Raw genomic sequence first — 26,176 nt, forward strand, 5'->3', positions numbered from 1 at the left:
ATACACACACACTATATATATATACATATATAATTTTATGTTTATATTTTATATTTATATATTGTTTTTTATCAACGTTGAATGATCAACGAATAAACCCTGAACCAATGGGTTTTCAATCTAGATTTCTAACGGTTGACTGATAGTTTTGGTTTGTTTTATCAACATAGTCTATTTATCGCATATATATATATATATGTGATATATGTCACTATATATATATATATATATATATATATATATATATATATATATATATATATATATATATATATATGTGTGTGATATATATCACTTGCCTCCCATCGCTCATTCCCTGCTCGAGGGGAGGCAGGCGAAGGCAAGGGTGACTACGCCCCCCCTTGGTCTGCCAGATATATATATCTCCTAAAACATAATGCAGTAAGTTAATATAATAATATAGAATAAAATAAAATGAAATAAAATAAAATAACTCAGAAAGAAATACATTTTCAATATAGATTTCTAACCATTGAATGAATTTTGTTTCAACAACATAGTCTATTAACTCTTCCATTCACAGACCAAAAGAAGTGTAGCATTTATTTTCAGTCATTAAATTCAGACAAAGCAGCCAGGAAGATGCTGCATAGGATGGCTTTAACCTTAACAAAATGCCCTTAAAGGCTTTTGATAGTTTCGAGATTGAACATTATTTGTCACCCACTGTACAGTCATGCAAGTACGGGCGGTGAAGTGATAAAAGGGCAAACTCTAAAGACTGTGCAAAACAAAGTGTTAAACAAAAAAAAAATACGATGATGATGTTTCACCTCGTTCCTTTTTCCAGAAATGGGAACTGTTCAGTCCAAACCGGCCCCTGCACCTCCTAAAGGTAAGAATAGTAAATCAACTCTCTGACCTTTGCTCAAGTGGTTTTAATTGCGGCTCACCTCCAGTTGTGACGCTCCATGACTGCCCTCTGGGCTTGAGTTCCTCTATGTCACCTATTTAACTCCAAAGGCATATTCCACCATCTTTGAAATCATTTCTATTCAATACTGTATATTGAAGAGAAAAAAAATGATACTTTATTTAACATGGTCAATTCAAGAAAGTTGCTTTAAATATCAATGACGGTCAAGTTCATATACTTATTTCTGCACCAAAATCTCACAGGATTTCTTTTGTGACTACAAAATTACAATTAAAATACAGTTAAAGCAGAATAGCATCTTTAATTCGATTGTTTCCACCTTTTCGCTCCTTGAACCATCTGACGGCGATACTTTTTTTTTGACAGTTCTTCAAAAAGCCTGGAGGAATGTGTCCTGGTGGTAAGTGTATTGAAATGTTCCAATATCATTTCTAATAAAAAATAAATTTCTACAATTGAAATTGCGGTATTTGGATTATGGAATATGTAAATCAGCCGTTCGAGGATGGACTTCTATCGGCACCTCTCCCCAGTCTAGAGAAATCGAATAGATTTTGACTTGACATGTAAAATAATAGAAATAGCGACAACCCCTTTCCTCTGTAAAACGCTGGCGAATTTTGGGATTTCAACTCCGACGCGAGTGTTTCCCTTCTCAACAGGCAGAAAGCGGCCGACCTGGAATATTTCAATTCATATCACCCCGAAATGGACGCCATCAGCCATATCAGGATTCTCCTGCACGGCCCGGTTGGAAGCGGCAAATCCAGCTTCATCAATTCTGTCAACAGCGCCATTCAAGGGAGAATGACCAGCCCCGCCCTGGCGGATAATACCGCCGGAGACAGCTTCACCATCAGAGTAGGAGCATTCTACTGGTCTACTTCCAAAAAATCTGCCCGAAACCAATTCACTTTTGTTGTTCGGGAAAAAGGGTCGTCCCGTGATTTCTCAATTCTAAATAGTGAAATGCGGAATACATTTTTGACGGTTGTCGTAGCGAATCTGGGGCTTTGTTTTTTGGCCGCGTGCATTTGGACCACGCTGCTCTCCGTTCACCGGAACCAATTTGTGCTTTAATCTTTACTTTTGAGCTGATTCTAGAAGGATGTGAAGTTGATGCTTTTCCAAATACATTTTCATTTTATTTCTTTTTACTCTTTGACTTCAAAATGTGACCATTCGACACCAAGGAAAAGTTGCTTCTGTGTGTAAACTTTCCTAGTTATAACCTATCCACAGCCATAGGCCACACGGAGAATGGGTTGTGCACACATTCTCAGATTGTCATAGTTTGTGTACAGTGCAAAGTTTTGGCTACGCAAATACAACCTAAAATTCTCAGTGACGTTTAGTATGTACATTTATCAAAGGAAGACAATAATTATAATTTAATAAATTAATATATTTAATAATATAATTCTCTAGGGGGCCGCAGACCGCAATTCGGGAACCTCTCCTCTAGAATATGCCTCGACAAGGAGAAAGCGAGGGGATCAATAGTGACATAGAAGGAAAACAAAGGACTTTATTTAAATCAATTTATTTTCATTAATCAATTAAAATTTCATTTGTTAATATATCTTTTTTAATTTTTTTCAAGTTTTCTTCTGTTAAAGTCAATATCTTCAAGTTTGATTTTGGGATTCAAATCTGATTTTTATCTGCAACACTTTCTCCCTTCGCTTCCAAACACCTGAGTTTTGATTTGCCACTCGAGGGATTGCGTTCGACCGTATCGGCGCAAATGTAACCCCCTCGGCGTATTTCTTTCAACAGTACAAAACTCATAGAATCCCGAAAGGGAACCAAGGAGAATTTTACCCGTTTGTCTTCAGCGACGTCATGGGCCTGGAGGACAAAGGGAGCAGGGGGGTCCACGAGGAGGACATCAAGCTGGCCATGCAGGGCCACGTGAAAGACGGCTACAAGGTCGAGCTACGTTCAGTAATCGTTCGGCGTAAAGTTTTTCGTATCTTCTACAGCAAGAAGGGGATTAAAGGAATGAAAATAAAAATATTCAGTTGACTTTTATTTTTTGTATTTTTTTTTTTTACGCTCCACACCAGTTCAACGCTGCTTCTCCGCTGGCAGAGGATAAGCCGGAGTACAACAAGAACCCCACCCTGGACGACATGGTTCACATCCTGGTCTGCGTCGTGCCTGCGACCACCGTGGGTTTCCTGAACGAGCAGTTCATCAACAAGATGAGGAAGATCCGGCTGACGGCCAGAGACCTGGGTGAGGGGGCGCTGCTTCCCAATAGGTTCCGTCTCAGCGCTCGGTGCGCCGACGTTCAATCCGGCTCTGCGCGGTTGGTCGGAAGTGAATGTTGGTCCTTGCGATCTTTGGTTTTCTAACGTGTATTTCTATCGTGTGGTTGGGTGGTTTGACAGCTCATTTAGCTCTGATAAAGTTTGGAAAATGATATGCTGAGAAAATGGGCTCAAATCTTCAAATTGAAGGAGTTAGACTGCACTTTGTTACATTAAGAGTTATAATAAAATACCGCAGTAAAAAAAAAAAGAATTGCGTTTGGAAAATTTAGTTCAAAGTTGGTATGAATAGATTCAATATTTAATATAATATTTTACATTATATACGTCTCGTGTGATTATGTTCATGTTGTGTATCATTAGAGATCCCCCAAGTGGCTATTGTCACCAAAATCGACGAAGCTTGCAGCGTGGTTCAAAGGGACATTAGGAACGTCTACAAGAGCAAGTTCATCAAGGAACGGGTGAGTGTCTCCACATCCACCGGCGTCGTATTTCTAAGAGACCGCGCGTCCTGGAAATTGAATGTCACTTCGTCTCCTTACTGACGTCCCGCGATTTGAGCGACGGGCCGGCCCCACCGCTCTTATCCGTCTGATGAAAAACACCAGTGTGTGGCACCCAAACGCAGATTGACGAGTTCAGCCAGAGGTTGGGGATCCCGGTGAACTGCATCTTCCCGGTGAAGAACTACCACGAAGAGATCGAGCTGGACGGTGAAATCGACGTGCTGATCCTGAGGGCCATGAGGCACATCATCGACCTGGCGGACAGCCACGTGCGCGACATGTTGACCTGACGTCCGGGAAGAGCTACCGACGACCCAGAACTCTGCTGTCATTTGGTCAAATAACAGTTTCCACAACAAATTCCGCAATATTTGCGACTTCAAGTTGATTTTCCCGTTTCGTTTCACATCGTTTAGAATGTCTTTTTTTTTTACGAATTAGTGTCTATTGAATAAATCATTCCGTCTGATCCAAGTCAATTTTTATTTATCTTCCTTTGACGGAACAGGGGTGAGGGAACACTTTTGCACGCTTCCACAACATTTGGTGACGTCACTGGAAAAGGGAATGGTTTCAAACCTGTTCGACGCTGGCATACCTCCCCTTGCACAAAACAAAGTATAATAATCAGTGCTTATGTGTTTAGGTGACATTGCATGTTGAGGCGGACACACACACGTGCACCTTAAATACGTTCACGTGTGTGTTTCTATACCCGTGTGAGTCTCTCCGCCTCCCCAAATAAGGGCGTACAGTATACCTCACCCCGCGTCTCTGGGTTAGGGTGTAGTTTGTAGTAGTAGTAGTGTAGTTTGTTCATCACTACCCGTGATTTTATCCTCAAAATGTATTATAAGCAAAGTACGTCACGTGGCCCGCGCCGCCTCGCATGTGATGGCCTGCACCGTGCGAGCGCAGGCTTCTCAGGTGTTTGGCGTCGAGCTCGTCGCATTAGAGTCCTGCCGTGTTGGGGAGGCCGAGTGCTTTCAGGAGCCATTATGGGCTTAAGCAAATAGTTCTTTGGTGTCGCATCGCTCTGTCGCCGTTTGCTAGACAAGTCCCAAACATCTTGCGGAGCAACTCTTCAGTGCCACAGCAAATGTCCGCATCCACAAGACTCGAGCAGTGCATGGGCGAGATATTCGATGAAGTTGGACATTTCTTTAATTTTATAATTTGCAGCATGGTTTGACAGAATCCGCCCCCAAAACGTCCCCCGCCGCCCGAACTAATACATTTTACCCGCCCGGTTCTTAAAATACATCCGATGTGGCTGCGGATACTACAGGTGTCCGTGCATCTAACCACTGTCTTTACCCCTGTCACTCATTCCAGGAGCGGCCACGCCCACCTAATGACATTTTTCCAGGACGTGCAACATGATGACGCCGTCGCCACAATTCAGCTCGTCGCAGCTGAATTGTCTCGAGGGCTAAAGTAGGTGTCTCGGTTGAGAAATGTCCTCACGGCCGTTTTCCCCCGTGGTTCGACGCACCGGAAAAAAAACCAAACAAAAAAAAACTAAAAAACGGGTTCCGTCACAAAGGGCGACGGCAACCAGACGTTTCACCGCCCAGATCTGTAAGCTGTTTGAACAACAGGTTGAACGCATCACACCCAGTTTCGTTTATTTTTCTGAGTGGCGTTTTTTATTTTTCCATTTCTTTTGGAATTTAGATGTGTGGGCAAAACCGGAGGTCTCTGATTTATGTGATTATCGTCGCTAAATCTCAAATAAAAATTTGATTCTTTGGATGTGTGAATTTAATTTTGCTTGACTCATTTATCCAAAATAAAATCCATTCTGACGCTGTTACACATCACTGTTCTCGTCGTGTTGTCGAGCGCTCGGTTTGCCTACGGCCGCCTCGGCTCGGCTGTTCATATACGGACGCGTCCGCGAGCTCATCACAATTTAATCTGCTGTATAAATAATTGCAACTAATATGTTTTTAACAGCGTCAGGACCGGGTCCAGGGTGGGTGGAGGTGACCCACCAGGCTTTTGCGCCGGAGGCCTTGTTACGAAAACCTGCCGCTCGAAAAAAAACATTCTAGGCTGACTGGTTATTTTAGAGAACCAAAGATACCATCAGCCATCACCGCGCATGGGAAACAAACCTCTACCGCCTCGCAACTCAACTCTGCCAAATGTGTTCCCATTGTAGACTGAACCGGCATTTTTTTATTATTACTATTATTTCAGAACAAGTGAGTTTGTCGTTTCTTAATCAATGCGCCGATTGATGCGTGAATTCCCATTGTTAATAGACCTTGTGTTCCGGGACCTGCTTCTCAATGTATATATCTCTGTTTTGAAATCCTCTGAGCTGATTACTGGGTTGTCAACACCGTGACAAGGAAGTGACTGGAGGTGTATTCCCTGTATGCTTTAATCACCTCGGTGTAGCTGCAGCCGCCCTGTGAACTTTAGACTTAAGGCCCAGAAAGGGCAAGTGTGTCTCACCGTGTCCGCCGCGCTAGTGCTCTCTCTCACACACACACACACACACACACAAACACACACACACACACACACACGCGCACACACGGGCACGCACACGCACACATGCACACCCCTTCCCCTAAGAACTACAATTCAGTTGTAAATGTGATTACCGTGCTGCTTTAAGGAAGAACCTTTTTTTTTTTATTTCTCAGAAGTCTCCAAGATTACAGACACACGGACAGACAGATCGATCAAAATGTAGACGGGTAGACAGACAGACAGACAGATAGATAGATAGATAGATAGATAGATAGGTAGGTAGGTAGGTAGGTAGGTCGATAGACAGACAGACAGATAATTTTGGTGGAACAAATACATCAACGGCTTTGTCACATTTTAGCTCAGGCCTGAAATGATGGACAAGACGTTTTGAAATTCCTGTAACTGCGGCGTTTACATATAGAACACCTCCATTGTCCTGGTGATTTGGGTCATCGTCGAGCCAATAAATAATATAAATGAAATTATTATTGTTCACTTCCGTCGTCACCAGGGACGACAAGATGAACCCGCGAGGGAGGTCAAAAGGTGACGATCAAATCAGAAAAACAATACGACGGACCCGGGCCAAACCTCGCACTTACCAAGGCTTTGCAGTTTGTTATCTTAAAGTTGATGGCGATACGGAGAAGAATCAAAACAAGGAACCCGCGATATTTATCAAAACCCAAATCAATGCAAGTTTCCACTCACGCTTCAGCTGCAGGAATGCATTTCCTGTCCGCACCATCTCCCATCTCCTCTCCTGTAAATAGTTGATCTTGCCTGGGGCCACCCGCTAGTGCCGAGCCTCTGGCTCTTTGCGCCGTGCGTAAACTAATGAATTGCGTTCAATCGACCGGCGTCCGCTCCCTGCGGCTGTCAGCGAGAGTGAGACGCGTCGGGGTCCTTATTCGTCGTTATTCACTTGAATTCATTTTTGATTTGATCGGATATCGTTTTAATCCCGCCTGTTATTAGCCTTTTTTCGGTTCTCAGTCAAAGCGAAGACCAGTTGAATTTTAAAAATTTTTTCTTTTGTCATTTCAAGTCGTTTATTCACCGCGTATCGGTGCATGTACGCGAGGCGGAAGGATGTCCCGCGATGCTTCCTATCCCGTGTCCCATGTGTTTTTCATGATAGAATTGAACATTTCCAGATATCCCGTGTGCCTGTCAAACTCCCCCGACGTGTTTTTTTGTCGTCACCGAGAAAAATGAATCCGACTTGGAAAAACCCGACATTGCGCCGCAAAGGTCACTCAAACGCAAATAAAGACTTTAGCGTCCGTCTTGCCTTGTCACGTGTCTGAGGGACGAGGATATGATGTTGTGTTGTTCCTTGTTGCCTCATGGAACCACCGCAGCAGTTCCTTATCGTGTACGTATCATGGTCTATTTTCGCCAACCTTGACCGGGCACTTTACATGACACGGTGACTAATTCTTACTGTACCTGCAGCGAATGCCTCGCTCGCTGCAGCTGTCAAATCTGACTGTCTCCCGGACAAGTTGGGTCAGCTGTAACAAAAAAATAAAAAAATAATAAATAATTTAAAAAAGCATTTGGATCAAGAAATAATATGGTTCTCGGGGTAAAATGACCTCGCAGAAAGGTTTGCACACACCGAACATCCCGCCGTTTAAGTTGTGTTGTCTTGTGTCATGCAGTTTCCTAACTCACCAAATACGATATGTTTCTGCATTTTTCACCTTGTTTAAGGGAACTCTACGGCAGCGACTCTCTCGCAACTTTCCTGTCAACGTTGCAAACAAACGTTTCAGCTCAAGTCCTGAAGCCTAACTTTGGACAGACATTGGACTTTGTACAACCAAAATCATTATCAAATTTCTTATTTCAATTAATAAGGTGTGTGCAATTAAAAAAAAAATGATTATGTCATTATTATAGTTACTGCAGCCTAGAATTTGATAATAAATTACCAATTACCATCACACAAAAGATTGGGAATAGGAAAACTTCCCTATTTCCTTATTGCACAAATTCCTGCATAAAAAGAATATAACAATGTAACCTCTATGTACCCTTAAAACTTTTTTTTTTATTTCACAAAGCTGAATCACCAATTTTCTCCAGTCATAGGCTCAGTAAAGACACAGAAAAACAAACTTCAAAATGCTAAGAATTTATAATATGATTTAGTCGATAACGCACATTTTAGTACTTTTAGAGCTTATAGAGCTTATTGTGCGTAATCAGCGGGTGTCATGACATTTCACTGCATATACTGTATGTATGACCCTATGTATATTTATGTGTGACAAATAACCTCTTGAACTTGAATTTGAACTTGAATTTTACGTTAGATAATTATTATTATTATCACCATCATTATCATAATATTATTATTATTATTATTATTAGTAGTAGTAGTAGTAGTAGTAGTAGTAGAAGAAATAGTTTTAGTAGTACTTTCATTACTCATACTATTATTTGTCATTCCCTATTTGTAAATATTTACATATATTCCAATCAGTGTCTGATTTGATCTGACACGCTGACACACATAAGATAGGTAGGCATAATGTAGACGGAAGCAGGAACTAGTATTTACTGACAGTAGCTGCATTTGGACGCTGCTGAGGGCGAGGCTCCCACGGCTGACTCTCCTATAAATAACCAACGAGCGGGAGCAGCAACACGAACACCTTCACTGATCCAACTCCTCCTAAATCATCGGACGCAATCAAGGTAAGAAATGCAGGCTCTGCGTTCAGAACACGTATAACTGGTTCACTGCACATTTAGATGGCATGAAGAGAAGTTGCCATGTTTGCATTATGACCTCATGGTGATATTAAGCATTATTTATTTTATAGATGAAGTTGCTTTTCGCTGTCGTTACACTCGGTCTCTGCATGATGCAGAGTCATTCAAAATCAACAGGTAAGCCTGGCTTTTGGCAAAAATGGCATGTATATGTGTATATACATGGTTTATTGTGTGCATTTTAACCGTTTTGTATTTTTCTTTGCATGGGAAGCTCTGGGGAGTCCTTTCCTTATGAGTTGTTTTGAAGAGGCAAAGAAAATAGTGGATTCGGCTTACAAGTACTCCAGAGAAGAGTGAGTCCATCATAAAACTTGCCTCCCGTTCCACTTGACTGCTTTTAGAATTAATTCTGCTGAGCTTATTATTCTATTCTCTGTGATATGTCATGAAAGGCAAGCTTCCATGCTTCTGTTTAAGGGAGATATAAGATCAATCAGTACTAGTTGTAGTAAAAATAATAACGGGATGGACCCCTAATAACAACAACAACATCAATAATAATAATAATAATAACAACAATAATAATAATATTATTATTATTATAAACAAGAATATAAATAAGAATAACAACAAAACCCTGAAATTTCCTCTCAAGGTAATCTTGTTTCGTCTCTAAATGGTTTTTTTTTTTACCGAAACCCTCCCCTCAGGAGTCTGAGCAGAGTGCGCCGGCAGGTGGTGAAACCTTCCGACATCCTCCGCCTGATGAAGCAGCCCCGGGCCGGCACACGCTCCGTGGTGCGCTCTGCAGACTACATGGACCAGACCCTGCGCCTGCTGCACGACAAGGTCCACAGGGTGCACAAACGCTCACTCAATGCAACAGGTGGGCATGTCACTTGATATCAACACAAGATAAGACTTTATCTATCTATGTGTGTGTGTGTGTGTGTGTGTGTGTGTGTGTGTGTGTGTGTGTGTGTGTGTGTGTGTGTGTGTGTGTGTGTGTGTGTGTGTGTGTGTGTGTGTGTGTGTGTGTGTGTGTGTGTGTGTAAAAAAAACATACATTTGATACAAAATTATTATATATATATATAATTCCCTCACAGAAATTAACATGTAGGCACTATGTTAACTATGTTTATGTTACATTTTTGAGCCCAGTATGGACATGCGGTGGGTATGAGTATAAATACTGTAAGCATAGCGGCAAATGTGCTATGCAGGTAGAATATATAATATATAATATGATGTAAAATATCTGGTGAGATAAGTATTGTAGTGTAAATAATAATAATGGCATATTATAATAATACTGTAATATAATATACTATTATAAAAATAGGGCTATAATAATAGTATTAATAATAAAAATAATGATAATTATACTAGTAGTAGTAATAATAGTAGAAATTTGCATCAATGAACAAAAATGGTGGCACACACACTCAGTGCAGACTGTCTGATTCTCTTTCTCTCATTCCTCAGATATCATCAGTCGTGAAGAGCTGGAGACCCTGGTTCGGATAAGCGGGTGTGAAGCTCAAGTCCTCGCTCCATCTTGCCGTTCGATCCAAAACCTTGACAAATACAGGACGGCCACCAGTGTCTGCAACAACATGTAAGAGCAACCAGTGGATTATCACCTGGCAAAGGGTGCATTAGAAAAAAAAACACTTGAAAAAAGGATTTTGCATATTTCATTTCCTTTCGCTCCTTGGATATCACTACAAAAAGATTTAATATGAATAGATAAAATATATTTTTCTTTCATTTCTTAAGTGTTTTTTAGAAACGACATCATCTTAAAAAGGCAAAACCATGTGTTTACCTTGTAAATGCTTTCATTACAGCTAATTCGGTCACAAGTATAGGTTTTCTAATCGGCTAGGGTGTTAATCATTGAGAAATGTGTTATAATCTCAGAAAGGGAAGCGATAATCTAAAATGAAATAAGTGTTGGCGTGTCAACTGCTAAAAGAGGCAATTTGTGCAATACACGTTTGGATTCGGCTAAGAGACCACAGTAGATGTGTCCACTTCCTTTTTTTAAGTCTTAAGCCAACGCTGGTTCACTTGTATTCAGCAGTCGTCCCGGTTTGGTAAAAATCCTACCTTGGCCAGGTCTCCCTGAGAAAATAGGTTTTAATCTCAAGGAGGCATCCTGGTTGAATTAAGGTTAAAAGTAAAGTAAGTTTATGAATTGTTTGCTTCATTGTTTGCTCTCAGTAAGAATCCTCGTCTTGGAGCCTCCAACACGCCATTCACCCGCTGGTTGCCCGCCGAATACGATGACGGAATCTTTGAACCCAAAGGCTGGGATAGAAACCGCACATTCAACAACTTCATGCTCCCTCTGGTAGGACCACCACAACACTCGACCCGGAACGTCACCTCGAATAGCGAGAGAATAAATATATAATCGGGGAAAAAAAAAAAAAAAAAAGCAACCGAGCAAATCCTGCCCCCGTGTTTAGGTTCGACAGGTCTCCAACAACATCCTGGCCACGACGGACGCGGGAGTGGTCAACGACAGGGAGTACACGCACATGGTCACGCTGTTCGGCCAGTGGAACGACCACGACCTCACCTTCACGCCCTTCTCGCCCAGCATCCGCTCCTTCAGCAACGGGCTGAACTGCGACGAGAGCTGCGAGCGCTCCGAGCCCTGCTTCCCAATTCCGGTGGGTGTCGCAAACCCCCACTTGAGCAAATTGCCCCGTGATACGCCGTCCGTGCAATGCATGCAACCCTTTTTTTTTTTTTAATCTTCAGATTCCCCCCGGCGATCCCCGCCTGCCGTCCCGCCCGGACAGCTGCATCCCCGTCTTCAGGTCGGCGGCCGTCTGCGGCACCGGAACCTCGGCGTTTAATTTTGGCGGCGTGGCCAACAAGAGGGAGCAGATCAACGCGCTGACCGCCTACCTGGACCTCGGGCAGGTGTACGGCTCCGAGGAGAAGCTGGCCCTCAGCCTGCGCAACCTCACCGACGACGGCGGCTTGATGCGCGTCAACAAGATGTTCCGCGACTCCGGCCGCGAGCTGCTGCCCTTCGCCGAGGTCGAGGGAAACATGTGTGCCACGCGCAGGAACGTCACCAACGACCCGAACGCCAGGGAGGTGCCGTGCTTCATCGCAGGTCAGTTCGGCTCACGTCATGCAAATACAATAGAAAACGTAATAATTATCTGCGTTTTTTCCAATGTTGGATCAGTCTGTTTAGTTTGTTTCTGTGTGCGTTTCAGCAGCTTGTTCAGCTGGTATTTGCGTATGTTAAAACGGTTTGAGCAGTCTTTGTCGACCAAGTTCACGCGCCTTTTGCGTATGTTAAACGAAAAAAGTTTGCTCGGCTCAGTTGGTGTTGTTTTCCCTCTGGTCCAAAGGCGACGTGCGCGTTGACGAGAACATCGCCCTGACGTCCCTCCACACCATGTTCTTGCGCGAGCATAACCGCCTGGCGCGGCAGCTCAAGAGTCTGAACCCGCAGTGGGATAGCGAGACGCTTTACCAAGAGAGTCGCAAGATCATGGGGGCCTACACGCAGGTGGTGATAGCGGCTTAACCAGCGCCTCCGTTGTTCACATCCATCCATCCATACACATCCAATGTGATGAGCGTTCATCTGACCCCCCCAAAAACAACTTTTCCTCCAGGTGTTTGTTTTCAGGGACTACCTGCCCCATATTGTGGGCGTCGATGCCATGCGCAGACAGCTTGGCCGCTATCCCGGCTACAATCCCAACGTGGACCCCAGTATCGCCAACGTGTTTGCGACGGCCGCCTACCGCTTCGCCCACCTGGCCATCCAGCCGATGCTGTCCCGCCTGGATGCAAACAACAGAGAGAACCCCAGGTTTCCCAGCGTTCCCCTGTTCACCGCCTTCTTCGCCCCCTGGAGAGTCGTCTTCGAGGGTGAGTGGCGGTGGCGTGAGGCGCGAGGCGATGGACTCGAAAGTTACGCCTTAACGCCGTCCTCCCTCCCTCGCCCTTGACGTTGTTTGCCTCCCTGCGCAGGTGGCATCGACCCACTGATCCGCGGTTTGATCGGCCGCCCGGCTAAGCTGAACACCCAGGATCACATGTTGGTAGACGCTGTGCGGGAGAAGCTCTTCCAGTTTGTCCAGCACATCGCTCTGGACCTGGGCTCCCTCAACATGCAGAGAGGACGGGACCACGGCATTCCAGGTACATTATTATTATTATTATTATTATTATTATTGTTATTAATAATAATAATAAAATAATAATATTAATAACATTATTATGATTATTATTATTGTTATTATTAATAATAATAATAATAATAATAATAATAATAATGATAATGATAATAATAATAATAATAGTATTAATATTATTACCATATGCTACATTGTGCATTGCTCAATTTTATATTTTTATTTAATTTTATTTAATTGAGATCATACTCTGTATATTTGTTGAGCTTGTCTTTGACTTTTTTCTATTTAGTATTTATATATTTTGATAAAATAGTGTACATTTTCTCAGCTTGCTGTCTTCTCTCAAGTACCCTCTTATGTTTTGTCGTCACTGCAGGCTACAATGCATGGCGTCGGTTCTGTGGCCTTTCCCAGCCGAGGAATCAGGGCGAACTGGCTCAGGTTTTGAACAACACGGTCCTGGCCCGGAGGCTCCTGCAGCTCTACGGCACGCCTGCCAACATTGACGTCTGGCTGGGCGGCGTCGCTGAGCCATTTGTCAACGGTGGCCGCGTGGGACCCTTGTTTGCCTGCCTCATCGCAACGCAGTTCCAGAGGATCCGCCAGGGTGACAGGTAGGCACTTATGTGTGTGCCCGGGCGCGTGTGCGCGCGTGTGTGTGTGTGTGTGATGCTTCGATTTCGGTCACGATACGTGTATGTTTCACTCACCCTGCAGGTTGTGGCATGAGAATCCGGGAGTGTTCACCTCCAGACAGAGGGCTGCGCTCAAATCCGTCACTATGTCCAGGATCATATGCGACAACACCGGCATTCAATCCGTGCCGCAGGACGCCTACAGTCTCATATCGAGCAGGAACAGGCTGACCCGCTGCAACAACATCCCCCGCCTCAACCTCTCCGCCTGGAAAGAAAGGCCCTGCTCTGAGAACACAGGTGGGGAGAGCATCACATACAATTCCTTTGCACTGCCTTGTAAATATTCATTTATTTGGTACCACGGAAACGGCTGCAGTGGACAATTTTGGTCAGATACATCCGCATTTTTTTCCTCACTTTCTTTATTTCACACTTTTTTTTTTTTTTTAATCCATGTAATTTACCCTTTTAATCAATTCCAATAATGGTGTTTGATCTTGCAGGTCCAGGTGATAACTGTGTTGAAGTCAATGGAAATGAGGTCAGAATCATTAGTGCCTTCTCCGCTTTTGTGCTTTGTCGCCCTTTCCTGATAGAAATGCTTTTTCCTGCTTTCGAATGAACGATCATTCACAAAAGTCACATACAGATTCCTCTCGGGATGCTCCAAATAAGACCTGATTCCTCAAGTCAATGATTAATCCGATACAAATAATTAAACTGTGAAGGTTAATCATTGTTAATATCGACTTCATTTTATTTATTTTTCAGATTTTGAGTTTGTCCCCGGACCAGCAGGACCCCCCGGACCCAGAGGAGAACGAGGTAGTCCATTTAAATATATAAGTCATTCATTTATTCACTTATTTATTTCAAACTTTTTGAGATAGTGGTTCATAGTTTTGGAAACAACCTTACAACAAAAATGATAAAAAATATATATATATAAATAAATAAAATAAATGGCATGGCACCTGAAAACAGTGACACCAATCGTTCCATTGATACAGAGACTTGATGAACCAGAAGATAATATTCAAAGATGGATCAAATGTGATAAGAAATGCCTTTGAAAGCCACTGCATGAACTACCAGGAGCTCATACTCAACCCCGATTTGTAATGTCACCCTTCTTCTTTCCCCCAGGTCCCCCAGGAATGAGAGGCCCGCCTGGAGCTCCGGCTCCGGCGCCCAACGCTACCGGTTTACAATCTGCTTTTTCTGTCCGCCTGGGTGACTACAACCCCTCCTCAAACAGAGTCCTACGCTTCACAGAGATCATCTACAACGGAGAAAATCATTACAGCGCCCGGTCCGGCGAGTTCATCTGCGCCATCCCCGGCGTCTACCAGTTCGGCTTCGTCTGCACCTCCTCCATCGAGGTAGGGGACGTGGACCTGAGGCGCAACGGGGCGTCGGTGCTGAGCGGCTTCAAGCTCTTCCAGCGCGGCGTCTACACGTCGTCGGGGGACACGGTCCTGAGGTTGGAGCCTGGGGACAGGGTGTGGCTGGAGGCCAGCGAGGGAACCAATGGCCTGAGCACAAGCAGCTTCTTCTCCGGACACCTGCTCTTCCCCGTGCCGTGACCCCTCTGCGCCTGGCGACCCGCCCCGGTTCGCCTGCCCCTCCCACCGTGACACCTGCTTGTTGTGATGTCTGATGAATCGAGGCTCCTCACGCTCAACCAAACTATGTGAAGACAATAATGAACGACTGTACGCCTATTAAATATATATTTTTTGTAAAAATGTGAGCGCCATGTAAGGTTTAAATGAGTAATGAAATGAAAACATAAAAAAAAAAAATGAAGCACACCCAATCTATGAACACTGTTACAACCACGATGGATGACTATATTTTGCTTGAGTGTATCGCCGTGCTAAATTTAAAGTCACATTATCTGGTAAAGGCCTTTCTTTTTGTTCAGTGAAAGAATTTGCCAATTTTGTATTTTGAAACGTTTTGTCAGTCGAAAATCTTCATTGTGTAATTCGTGCTCTGCTCTTTTGTGCTCAAGGGTTGTTTACTTGCTCCTGTTTATGTGAATTCATATGTAATAAATATGTGTTACACCTGCAACAAAAGAGTTTTGCTTGATTCGTCATATTTACATGGCATCCTGCACTGGAGGATTGTCAACATAATACACAATAATATATTCAATATACAATAAAACAACACAATACAATGCGATAAAATTGAATGATACTTGCGGCATTAAATTACTGCCTTTTGCATGAAGAATGAAATTAGTCATAACCAGAAGTTTTGCATTTAAAATGCCATTGAGCTACAAGTAGACCTATAACAAGATCATATACGAACAGGCGTGGTCTAAGTGATTTGATAGGGTGAACCAATGTGATTCTCTACCTCACTGGGACACACCTGCACTCTGAAAAGTATTACCACCACTTCATGAGATGCACGCTTGCAAGATAAAAATTCTTATGTATTGAGATAAGTTGCAAACACTATTTCTGTGAGTTATGTTGACAAAATAATGCCGGCAATTACATTAACCCGATATGAATTGTCGTTTAAACTCAAACTAATTAATTCATTAATTGTTGATTGATTTAAAACAAAATTCAAGTTGTAGTAACTTAATGAAATTGGCTTTGATAACTTTCAAATGAAGGCAGTAAGGACTGTGTGTTAGACAGGACCTGTAGACTGAACAGATGCGATACGGAGGACATTTCAAAGGCAAGGATCATTTCATTTACAAATAAATTCCACTAAAGCAATGAATTTGGACATATTCTCATTTGTGATATGACCAAAAGTGGACTCGTGTACGGAGATTAGGCTGCACCTGCTTATACAGTCGATGGAATATGTTGTAACAATATATCTAAATCTATGTAATCACATAAACATATATGCACACACATAATAAAGAACACAACTTCATGTAGCTTCCAATCACACACTTATTTCTGCACACAGGGTTCATTCTCTCACAAACCTTTTAGATTGTGTCCTCCCTTGGGTTCCCGCCAAAAAGCTTGCCCCATCCTCAAAGCTTGCCTTATCTCGTCCTGACCAATTATTTTCTGCACCTGCGACGTCAAGCTGACTGTATACTCTCTGTATCTGTGACGTCGAACTCACCACATATTCTCGGACTCCATGAAAAAAAAACTGTTAGACTGAGCGAGCTGCTCCAGAGCACATCTCTGACCCCACCTTCATACAAGTAAAACCAACTGTCTGTCTTCCTCTTTATTTAACAACCGCCGATTGACAAACTGCAGATTGAAGCCACCCTTTTATTTCTTTAACAATTTGGCGTCACGGACCAGGATCGAGCTGCGTCCAATGGACCATCCACGACGGAGCCAGCATAGGCTAAAATACTCGTTTGGAGGACCACTCTTCGGTGGGACTCTGGGGCACCGCCTCGATCTACGCTCCTGATAGCGGGGTAAGACAGATGTATGGTCGGAAAGAAGGTTTCTAATAGATAAATACATTTAAAATCAGATCTAAAATCAGGATTTATTTTATGATCCAAATACCGACGGATTTTCCGAAAGTGAAGTGTTTTATTCTGACCAAGGTTTAGAAGAAACCTGGAAATATAGTGACGACTATATTTACTTCTATTGATAATCGTAAAGTACGCGAAATAGAATGTGATTTATCTATTGATAAGGAAAATAGGTACATGAAACAGATAAAAAGGGAAAATAAACACAAATTGGCACAAAGGAAATCCCTAGTTTGGAGGGCAATCTTTAAATAAATGAATAAAGAAATAAATCAATAAAAAATAAAATAAAATAATATAACTTGAAGTAGTCAAATAACACCATGGCTACCAGTAATAGTAAAACGCTACAGAAGGATCAACAAGTAAGGGAATCAAAGGAATGTTACAAATCTATGATGGGAAAAGGTGAAAGATAAATTTGGTAGAATGGGGAAGCTTTAGTCTAAATCAGCTACAGCAGCTGAGAGTTAGATTACAAGACAGAGAAAAGAAAAGGAGGAAGTACAAGGCCGATTAGTGGGCTTCTGGAAAGTGGGGAGAGGAAGCGAATAACAGAGAAAAGAAAAAGAATAAGAAGCAGGGAGAGGAAAAGGGACAGAGAGACGGGAATCAGGGAGAAAGACAGGGCCAGGAAAGGGGACAAAGAAAGCAGAAAGCATCAGCGCCACCACCGTATACTGCTAATCAATGTACTTCTTTGTATCCTATGCTCCTGGTGAAAATACTGGATCTGGACCTGGACTCCCATCCTCCCGTACGGCGTCAACCTCTAAATTTACCCGACCACGTCAGTAACGACGAGCCTAACATGATTAACGCAGACATACAGCGGTCAACCTCGACAGCGACAACGACGAGGCACCACAAGCCTACGCCGGACGCCTGAAAGTTGTTTTCCACAACCACAGTGGACTGGTGAAACCTGAAAACATGGGGGCACCGCCCCCGACACCATATGAGACTCATCTACGGTCATCTACGATTCCGTGGAAGCCGTCTCAGTCGCCGAGGAGGTCCCAACCTAGGCCGCAGCACCTGCTATCGCTGCGGCCAGGAAGGACACTGGGCCTGGGCCTGTCCCACGGCGCCAAAGAGGTGACCACAGGGCAACTGGGGTCAAATGGGGGAATCAGAGTTGACACCGGGAGGAGGGGACCCCAGGGAAAGACCCAAGCCTACGACGCGGTGTGGCGCGGTGCATTGCACTGCTGCCTCACAGCAAGAAGGTCCTAGGTTTGATTCCCGCCTGGGGCGCCGTTGGCACCGTGCTCCGGCGGGTTATCTCCCAAATAGGAGCCTGTTTACTTAGTTTGTGGATCAAGAGCCCCCACCTTTTCAGTACCAGCCAAACATACAGTAAAAATGCAGATACAGTGGCAATATTCCTGTGCAGAGAATAGAATCTGTGTGTTAAGTGTTGTATGAATTATTCTTGTTTTGTGTGTAAACGGAATCTGTGAGAGTAGGGAGGTTTGTTGCGTGGTCTCACCCACGACTCGGCCAGTCAACAGGCCCCATAGGAACTAAGGTGCGCAGGTGCTGTATTAGTGTTGACTGTCTGGGACGTGGTTAGACTTCGGTAGAATGTCTGTTTCCTCCTCGTGTGCACTGTATTTTGTGTTGCAGCATTATTGCTGAAATTAATGTTGTTTGAGTGCTGTTGGGATAAAGATGACTGAAATATTATTGTATTGTGAGGGAAATAGAACGACACGGAAAAGTGGATGAGGAATGGACTGTTAAGTCATGAATGGAGATAGGGGGAAGTGAGTGGAAGTTCTGCAAGAGATTCCAACTGCATGCGCTTTGCTGATATGTGAATGTGTGTGTGTGTGTGACTAACCCCGCGCAGGATCCACAGCTTATGTCACGACCAGGGCTAGGAGGGACCAAAACGCACACGACACGAAGAGACGGGAGGCAGACGAAGGATGTTTATTAGCCCACACGGTGGAGCTGGCCGGGGGGGACCCGGTCAGGTAGGGATGGAGCAGGGCTGGGCAGGGATGATGATGACCGGGAGGAGGGGTCCAGGAGCCGGGTGGAGAGACGGGGAACCCGGGCTGGATGGAGAGGGACGGACAGCCTTGGTCAAGGAGAGGAGACAAGCAGGTAAGGGGAAGACGAAACAAAGAGACATAAACTAGGGACTCGAAACAAGCACTAGGAACGTGGAATGGAGCCAGTAGCTGTACAACTCGGGTAAGCTAGTTGACGGTCTGGCAAAGAACGACTGGGAAGCTGGAGACTAAATACTGTGTGGAGGGATGCAGGTAATTCATCCCAGGTGTGCGCAATTGGCTCAAGGGGGGAGCTGCAGATGGGGCATGAGCGGCCTCTAGTGGCGCTGGGAGGCCGTGGGCCCAACAGCTAACCCACCCACTCCATCGCCATACCTCTGGGACTGCATGATACACCGCACCCATGTCAACCCAAAAATAACCCAATCCGTAAACGCCCCCTGTGTCTACACAGATGCCTTCGGAGTTCCAAGGGAGGTCCCCTCACAAATTTAAGGCACAAAACCAAATTGCAAGTGGATTTGCGTCGATACAATACTTTGTCGCTGGTTATTGACAAAAATGTTGATTGGGTGAACTACATCTATTATAACCAACAAGGCTTTGCCGATTTACATGTTTCAATTGTTCGAGGCGTGTCTGGCTGGACAAAATATTAGGCAAATAGGGAGTCCTACTATCCAAAGCCGGTGTTATAATGCTCGTGATTTGTTTTATTCTGAGGTACATAGGATGTTGTGGGGTTTTGGGATGTGTTTTTCACATAACTCAATGTAGTGGGCTAGTTGAACATAACTTCATTAAAAGTTGTCATAACTCGAAAAGATTGATGTGAACTGCTTGGTCCTTTTTTTCCTTTTTTCTTTTTTGAGGCAAAACATTTGTTTTTAGAGTGCGTGACTGTTTAAGACTTTGGTCTAAAGCCCGTTTTGGCTATTGTGTCCCATGTGTATGTTTTAAAGAGCCGAACCTTTCATCACTACGGTACCAACAGTACAAGTTTCTCTCCCCACCGTGTCCATGTCCGTGGGAGCGGTAATGAACATGAAGCTCCAGTAGATGGCGTCATTGAGTTTCACGTTCAATAAAGTGCCACTGGATTGATATTCCATTAAGTATACAGCTTCACATCAACTACTTCATCATAATTAAGCGGCCATTTTCTCCTATCTTTTACTGTTAGGGGTTACAATTGACAACACTGAACGTATTAATTCTGTAATTATCACTTAGTTTAAAGATTGCTTTATTTTTAGTGGCGCTGCCCTCTAGAAATGTAGTTTCCCTAAATGTCAATGGGGGTGGGTGGGGGTCCAGCCTGAGGGGTGGGAACCCTATTGTTTTTGTTCAGATCCTTATCCTTCCGCCATCACCAGTCGAAGTGTCCGGCACTCAGAAACCGTCGCACCCACGGACACGAATGAACCATCGTTGCCTTCGGGGCAGTTCACACACGCTGCGGTCCAATTTTGATCCCCATCAGACTAGATTTGAAGAAGGAATTAGTAAAAAAAACAAAAACGTGTTTCAGCCAATGCCGTCGGCTACACCTAAAGGTGGCGTGAAACACGACAGCCTGCTGATTGGTCACAGAGAATGGTCACTGCGTCATCGTGTCGCTGTGTCGTCGTGGCGCGACGCGGGTAAGAGAGTGACTGAAAAAGTCTCTCCGTTACACCTGGGGCTTTTTTGTTTTGTTCAAGTAGGAAAATAATATACATCTCAAAAAACACACACTGTTATTATTGGTTTTGTTTGGAGAAAAGGGGAACGTGTGGGGATCGCTCCGATCGCGCAGAGAGACCACTGAGAGGAGATTTTTTTTTAGAGAGGTGGAAAATACGGGAGATTTACGGGAAAATATTTAAACGGGAGGACAGCGGGGGAGAAGGGTAAAATAAAACAGGAGGGTTGACAGGTATGTGATTGACGTCTCAAAGGAGGTGCCGGATCCAATCAAATAGGTGCCGGTGCCAATCTGGGACGTCCCGGATCATGTGCCGGCAGGATCTGGCACAAATAAAGCCCTGGATATGTTCCATGATATTTGAATTGTAGTTAGTAATAACATTAACCTTAATAAATTCTATAGGGCTTGTACATTGTTTCGTCACACAGTGTCACACACGTCACACTGACTAACCTGGACCTCATGCATTGCTGCCTCCCGCTATATTTATTATTATTAGGGGTCCAGTCCACCCCTATTGTTAATTCTGGTATTTTATATTTGTAATCTTCTTGGCGTTTTACAGGCTAAATCTGGAACTCATCTGGAAGTTGGTATGTTCCAGATAAGTATCTGGAACACGACAATCCTAGTACGCACAGACATGGTTGAGATCTTGTTAGAACCGGTCGTTCGAGTTTGATCAATATAAATCTACATTTGGAGCAGAAATGAGTTAAATACCGTCGTCATTTTACCAGAAGCAGAAGAACGTTGAGGCGGTTTGATTCGTTTCAGGGGTGCCGTGTTATTCTTACACCATATTTTATGACACAGTGCTTTACATATCTTCCGTGCGCATGTGGGCGAGTGTAAACAAAGATGGCAGGATGTGATGCTTGTTGTAATTACTCATTGGTTGTATTATTATAACATTTGACCGTCTGCTACCGCCATAGCGCCAACACAAGGTAAGGTGAATTAAAGTGTTCACTACACAGGGTGAAGACACCCATTTGTCGCTCCCAACGTTCATATTCGGCCTGACGCCAGAAATTTGTCGGCCACAACATAATCGGGTCAGAATCGGGCTGAAGGGGTGTAGTCTCATCCCGGGATGACGAAAACTCGGAAAACTGTAATACATACTTAACACGGCTAAACAGGACCTTGTATATTGCTGCCTGCAACTGTTGTTAATATTATGAAAGTTACTGACGCAAGTCTTTCTCACATTTGTTCCCAGGAATGATTTCATCATTTAAATCCATAGCCCCATTTATATAATTCTAAACGTACACTTAAGTGCCATATAATACAGTAAACCTTGGTCCATTCCTTAAGGCAACTGGCCCCTTTGAGTGGTGCTATGATAAGCTATTTCAGCATTTCATTGTATGACAAAGATTTTATTTTGTAAAGAAATGTGGGTTAGGAGACAAAAGAGGTGTATCAATAATAGATTGCTAGTTACTAATCAGCCATTTACATTGACCCAATGTAATTGTGACCAGAAATCTGCAAATTCCACCCAAGCAAAAATTTGTTTATGAATATGCGACACTGGAAATCATTTAAAAATACACAATGACGTTGACTTATTTAGGGATGTCGCTTCCATCCCTGCAATTTTGGGGTTTTGGATTGTGTTGCAAGTGGGAGTGTCTTTCTGCCTCTCTGACAGTGTAAAGAGTATTGGGTTGTATCTAATTGACGGGCTCCTCCTCCTCCTCCCTCTGGATGCAGAGTGTACATGTGCAAGAGTGCCACGTAGTCCATCAGAGTGTGTGTGCATGTGTGCATGTGTGCGTGTGTGCGCGTGTGCGTCTGCTTCTCGAGCCAACCTCCAGAGAAGTGGAAGACTACTATTCATGAGAATAAGGAATATCTTAATTGTGTGTGTGCGTGTGGTGTGTGTGTGTGTGTATGTGTGGGTGTGTGTGTGGGTGTCTGCTTCTCCAGCCAACCTCCAGAGAAGTGGAAGCCTACTATTTATGAGAATGAGAAATATCTGAATTGTGTGTGTGTGTGTGTGTGTGTGTGTATATATATATATATACGCGCGTGTGTGTGTCTAGGATATATCATCTAAAATCAGGTAAATTGTGGGTAATGAGAGCTCGACATGCATTTGGAAAAGTTATGGTGTGGAGGGATGGCAGACAGGTGGCAGCCAAGTCTCCAGGGAGTCAGAGTGTTGTTCAGCTCCAGTCAGCCATGCCACACGTGTGTTGATGTATTGGTGTGTGGTCCTGTTTCACTGTGTTAATTTCATGGTCACGAAAGAGTAACAGCACGGAGGTTTCATCGGAGTCATGGAAACCCAACGCAGTAAAAAAAAAAAAAAAAAAATGTTGCAAACGATATTTTCCTCAAGCATTACATATATGTGGAGGGTGTAAACAGGGCCGTATATAAATATTATTTTGCCAGAGATGAGGAGGCCGTAAAACGTTGTGAAATGGTGTTGATTTCATGGTGCCGTTAATCACCATGAGGGAATGAGGTTGAGAAAAGGACGGCGCGTTTGAATTCCAATTCATTAAAAAAAAAAAGTCATTGATTTGGTTCTTGTTTTTTTTTTTTAAGGTTTTTTTTTTTCAAAGGAAGTGGCTTTCTTTTTTCACTTTGCTGTCGGGACCACAAGGGGGCCGATTAAAATATTCGAGTTTAATACGACACCCAAAATCAGACGCAATGGAGAATATACCGGCAACGTGGACAAAATAACTGGGTTAAGTGCTTGCAGATGTGGTTCCACTGTCTGGGGGGAACACTGCGCTGCCCTCGCAGAAGAAAAGGAGGCCTGCATGGAGAAACTTCAATCAATTATGGGCGAAAAAAAAAAGAAAAAGAAAAAGAAAGAGAAAGAGAGCAAAGAGTGACCCAGTCCACTTAGCACAACTGGTTCTGTCTGTCTGGTGTTCCAGTGAGTGGAAACTTCTCAGGAAGACGTGCACACATGCTCGGGCTCTCTGGAGGCGCCGTTGGTATGCAGCAACACTCAGTGTAATTGACGGAGTAACACAGTCGTCCCAAAAATCCCACCAATAGCGAACCCTGGCTCTGAGGATATTTCGGTAGCAGTTGTATTTTACAGGATCTTTTCGGGGGGGCTTTTTGGTTTTTTTTTTCCACCGACCTAGAGCGGGAGGAATGCTATTTTTATGCCTACAGCGACTGTGAGTTGTTTTTTATAGTGTTGTGGGCTTTCAAAAGAATATGGCATAAAATATGTCATAACACCACCTCAAAGCACTTCCATTTTATGGTTACGTTTCTTTAAATAGGACAGGGCAGTTATGACAGTGCCTGTCGTCCTGAGGGATTTATGATTCCGACGTATTCGTTTTGCACAGAGCGGGAATCGGTGGCTGTTTGAATCGCCGGATTATGAAATGCTGGCGACCTCGATTTACCTCCAAATTTATCGCTGATATTTCCAGCTTTTGGTGGGAGGAAACATTTTTGGGAGATTGTATAATACCTCTTGGCTCGGATTCGCCACTCACACAGCAGAGATGTGTTTGGTGAATTGTGCATTCGGTGCTTCTTCATTATTATGCATTGTCGCAATTAAGCAAGGTTGATACAGTTGGGTAACTGCAATTTACAGATTTGTATCTATATTTTGAGCTGTAAAACCTCATTTTCTATTTCACTAGATCTATGTTAGATTGAGTTTGAGTCAATAAAAACAATGGCCAATGTCAATGGATTTGTGTGTGCGTGTGTGTGCATGCGTATGCGTGCGTGCATGTTTGACTCTGAGATAATGTATAAATGCTGTGTGTACAGTTAAACCTCATAGTCAACAGCATCATGCAACAACCATCCTCACAACTCCTGCTTCCGCCGGGATAACAGACACACACTCTGCAGCAAATGGTGGTTTACCCTATTTTTTGCAGTCATCTGCCCCCTAGCGTCAAGGCCTGGAAAATCATTAGAAAGGAAAATCCTTTTGTCCTTTGACCAATTTCTGGGACATTATTAATGGGCAGTAAAGTGGGTATTAAATATCTAATAAGCAAGCTCATTTTCCCATTGCTATTTATGGTAGGTTATGAGCATTTTCTCCCAAGCTTAATTGTTAACTACATTCATAAACTATGGGCTATTCCAACAATGCAGTTTTGTTCCGAAAGCTGTCATGCTGACACCTGCCCTTTCAAATGGTCCCTGCTGAGGCGTCCTCAAAGAAGTTTTCTTACCATACGTATGTTTTTGCGGCAAACGATCGGTTTATTTTATGTAATAAGTAATATCATTTTTGTATTTGGGAAATTTAGCACAATCACACACTGCCTTCGGGTTGCAGGGTTGAATATTGAGCAGTCTTTTATTCGGTGCCCTTGAGATCCAAGCGGCTTGTGCAACTGCTGCCAGTTTCGTGCGGCTCGGCAGCAGCCCTGGTGTGGTCAACCGCGTAGATTCTAGAAAGACTTTCTCAGCTCGCGAGACGGTAGCGAATTCAAAACCTTTGATTACGGTTCTCAAGCCACGCATTATGCCCCCGGCGTTAACGACAGGGCAGAGTTTTCCTTGGACGGCGGTAGAAACCGAAGGATTCGTCAGGGGCTCGGGGGTCAGCTTGGCCGACGTGTCACCAGACACAACATCGAAGGCCTCAGAGGTCCCTCTCAATCACGGTTGCTAGATAGAGGGTCACCTCCAGACTTGTGATGGCTGATTCACCTTTTCTGGAGGTAGGCCAAAGAAAGAATTAATTCGAGTGTGTGCGTGGGGAAGGGGGATTGTTTGATGGGAGGCAATTTCCCAGAAATAAATAACGTGTTGCCGGCCAATTACAGAAATCCTGTTTAGATTTTTACTCGACTCCACCTATGAGAAAGTTGAGTGTGGAAAGTATTCTGGCACTGTGCGTTTGCACTTTGGTTAAAAGTTCATCCAACAGTCACAACATCCATATTTCATAGCATGTCCGCTGTTTGGGAACGTTTAAACAAAACGCATATAAGAACTGAATGGGACTGTTTAAAGTTCAACAGATATATTCAATGGATATTTCAACAGACACATTTCACAAGCAACATTTGTTATTGTGTGTGTGTGTATGTGTGTGTGTGCGTGCGTGCGTCCGTGAGTGTGTGTGCGTGCGTGCGTGCGTGCGTGCCTCTGTCAAACATAAATGTTTATCTATACATCCGCTGGTCCTTCCCCTCGCAGAGAAATAACAGAACCATGCGCTCCGGTCCGCGCTGAGCATCTTCGGACCGCGCCGGGGGATCGACCACACCGGGC

At 43.7% G+C, this 26,176-nt stretch overlaps 1 protein-coding gene across 1 annotated transcript; it reads left to right on the forward strand.

The window, feature by feature from the left end:
- Positions 1–8,859: 8,859 nt before the first annotated feature.
- mpx (myeloid-specific peroxidase) lies at positions 8,860–14,999 on the forward strand. Its single transcript, XM_080018232.1, has 16 exons — positions 8,860–8,882; positions 9,011–9,077; positions 9,175–9,256; positions 9,614–9,789; positions 10,392–10,524; positions 11,133–11,262; positions 11,381–11,587; positions 11,679–12,042; positions 12,287–12,447; positions 12,557–12,815; positions 12,918–13,088; positions 13,461–13,698; positions 13,802–14,019; positions 14,226–14,263; positions 14,494–14,547; positions 14,869–14,999. Exons 2-16 carry the CDS (start codon positions 9,011–9,013, stop codon positions 14,881–14,883), a joined length of 2,313 nt encoding a protein of 770 aa, XP_079874358.1. The 5' UTR covers positions 8,860–8,882; the 3' UTR covers positions 14,884–14,999.
- Positions 15,000–26,176: the final 11,177 nt, after the last annotated feature.

Source organism: Zeus faber (genome assembly GCF_960531495.2).
Source record: "Zeus faber genome assembly, chromosome: 17".
NCBI classification, from domain to species: domain Eukaryota; kingdom Metazoa; phylum Chordata; class Actinopteri; order Zeiformes; family Zeidae; genus Zeus; species Zeus faber.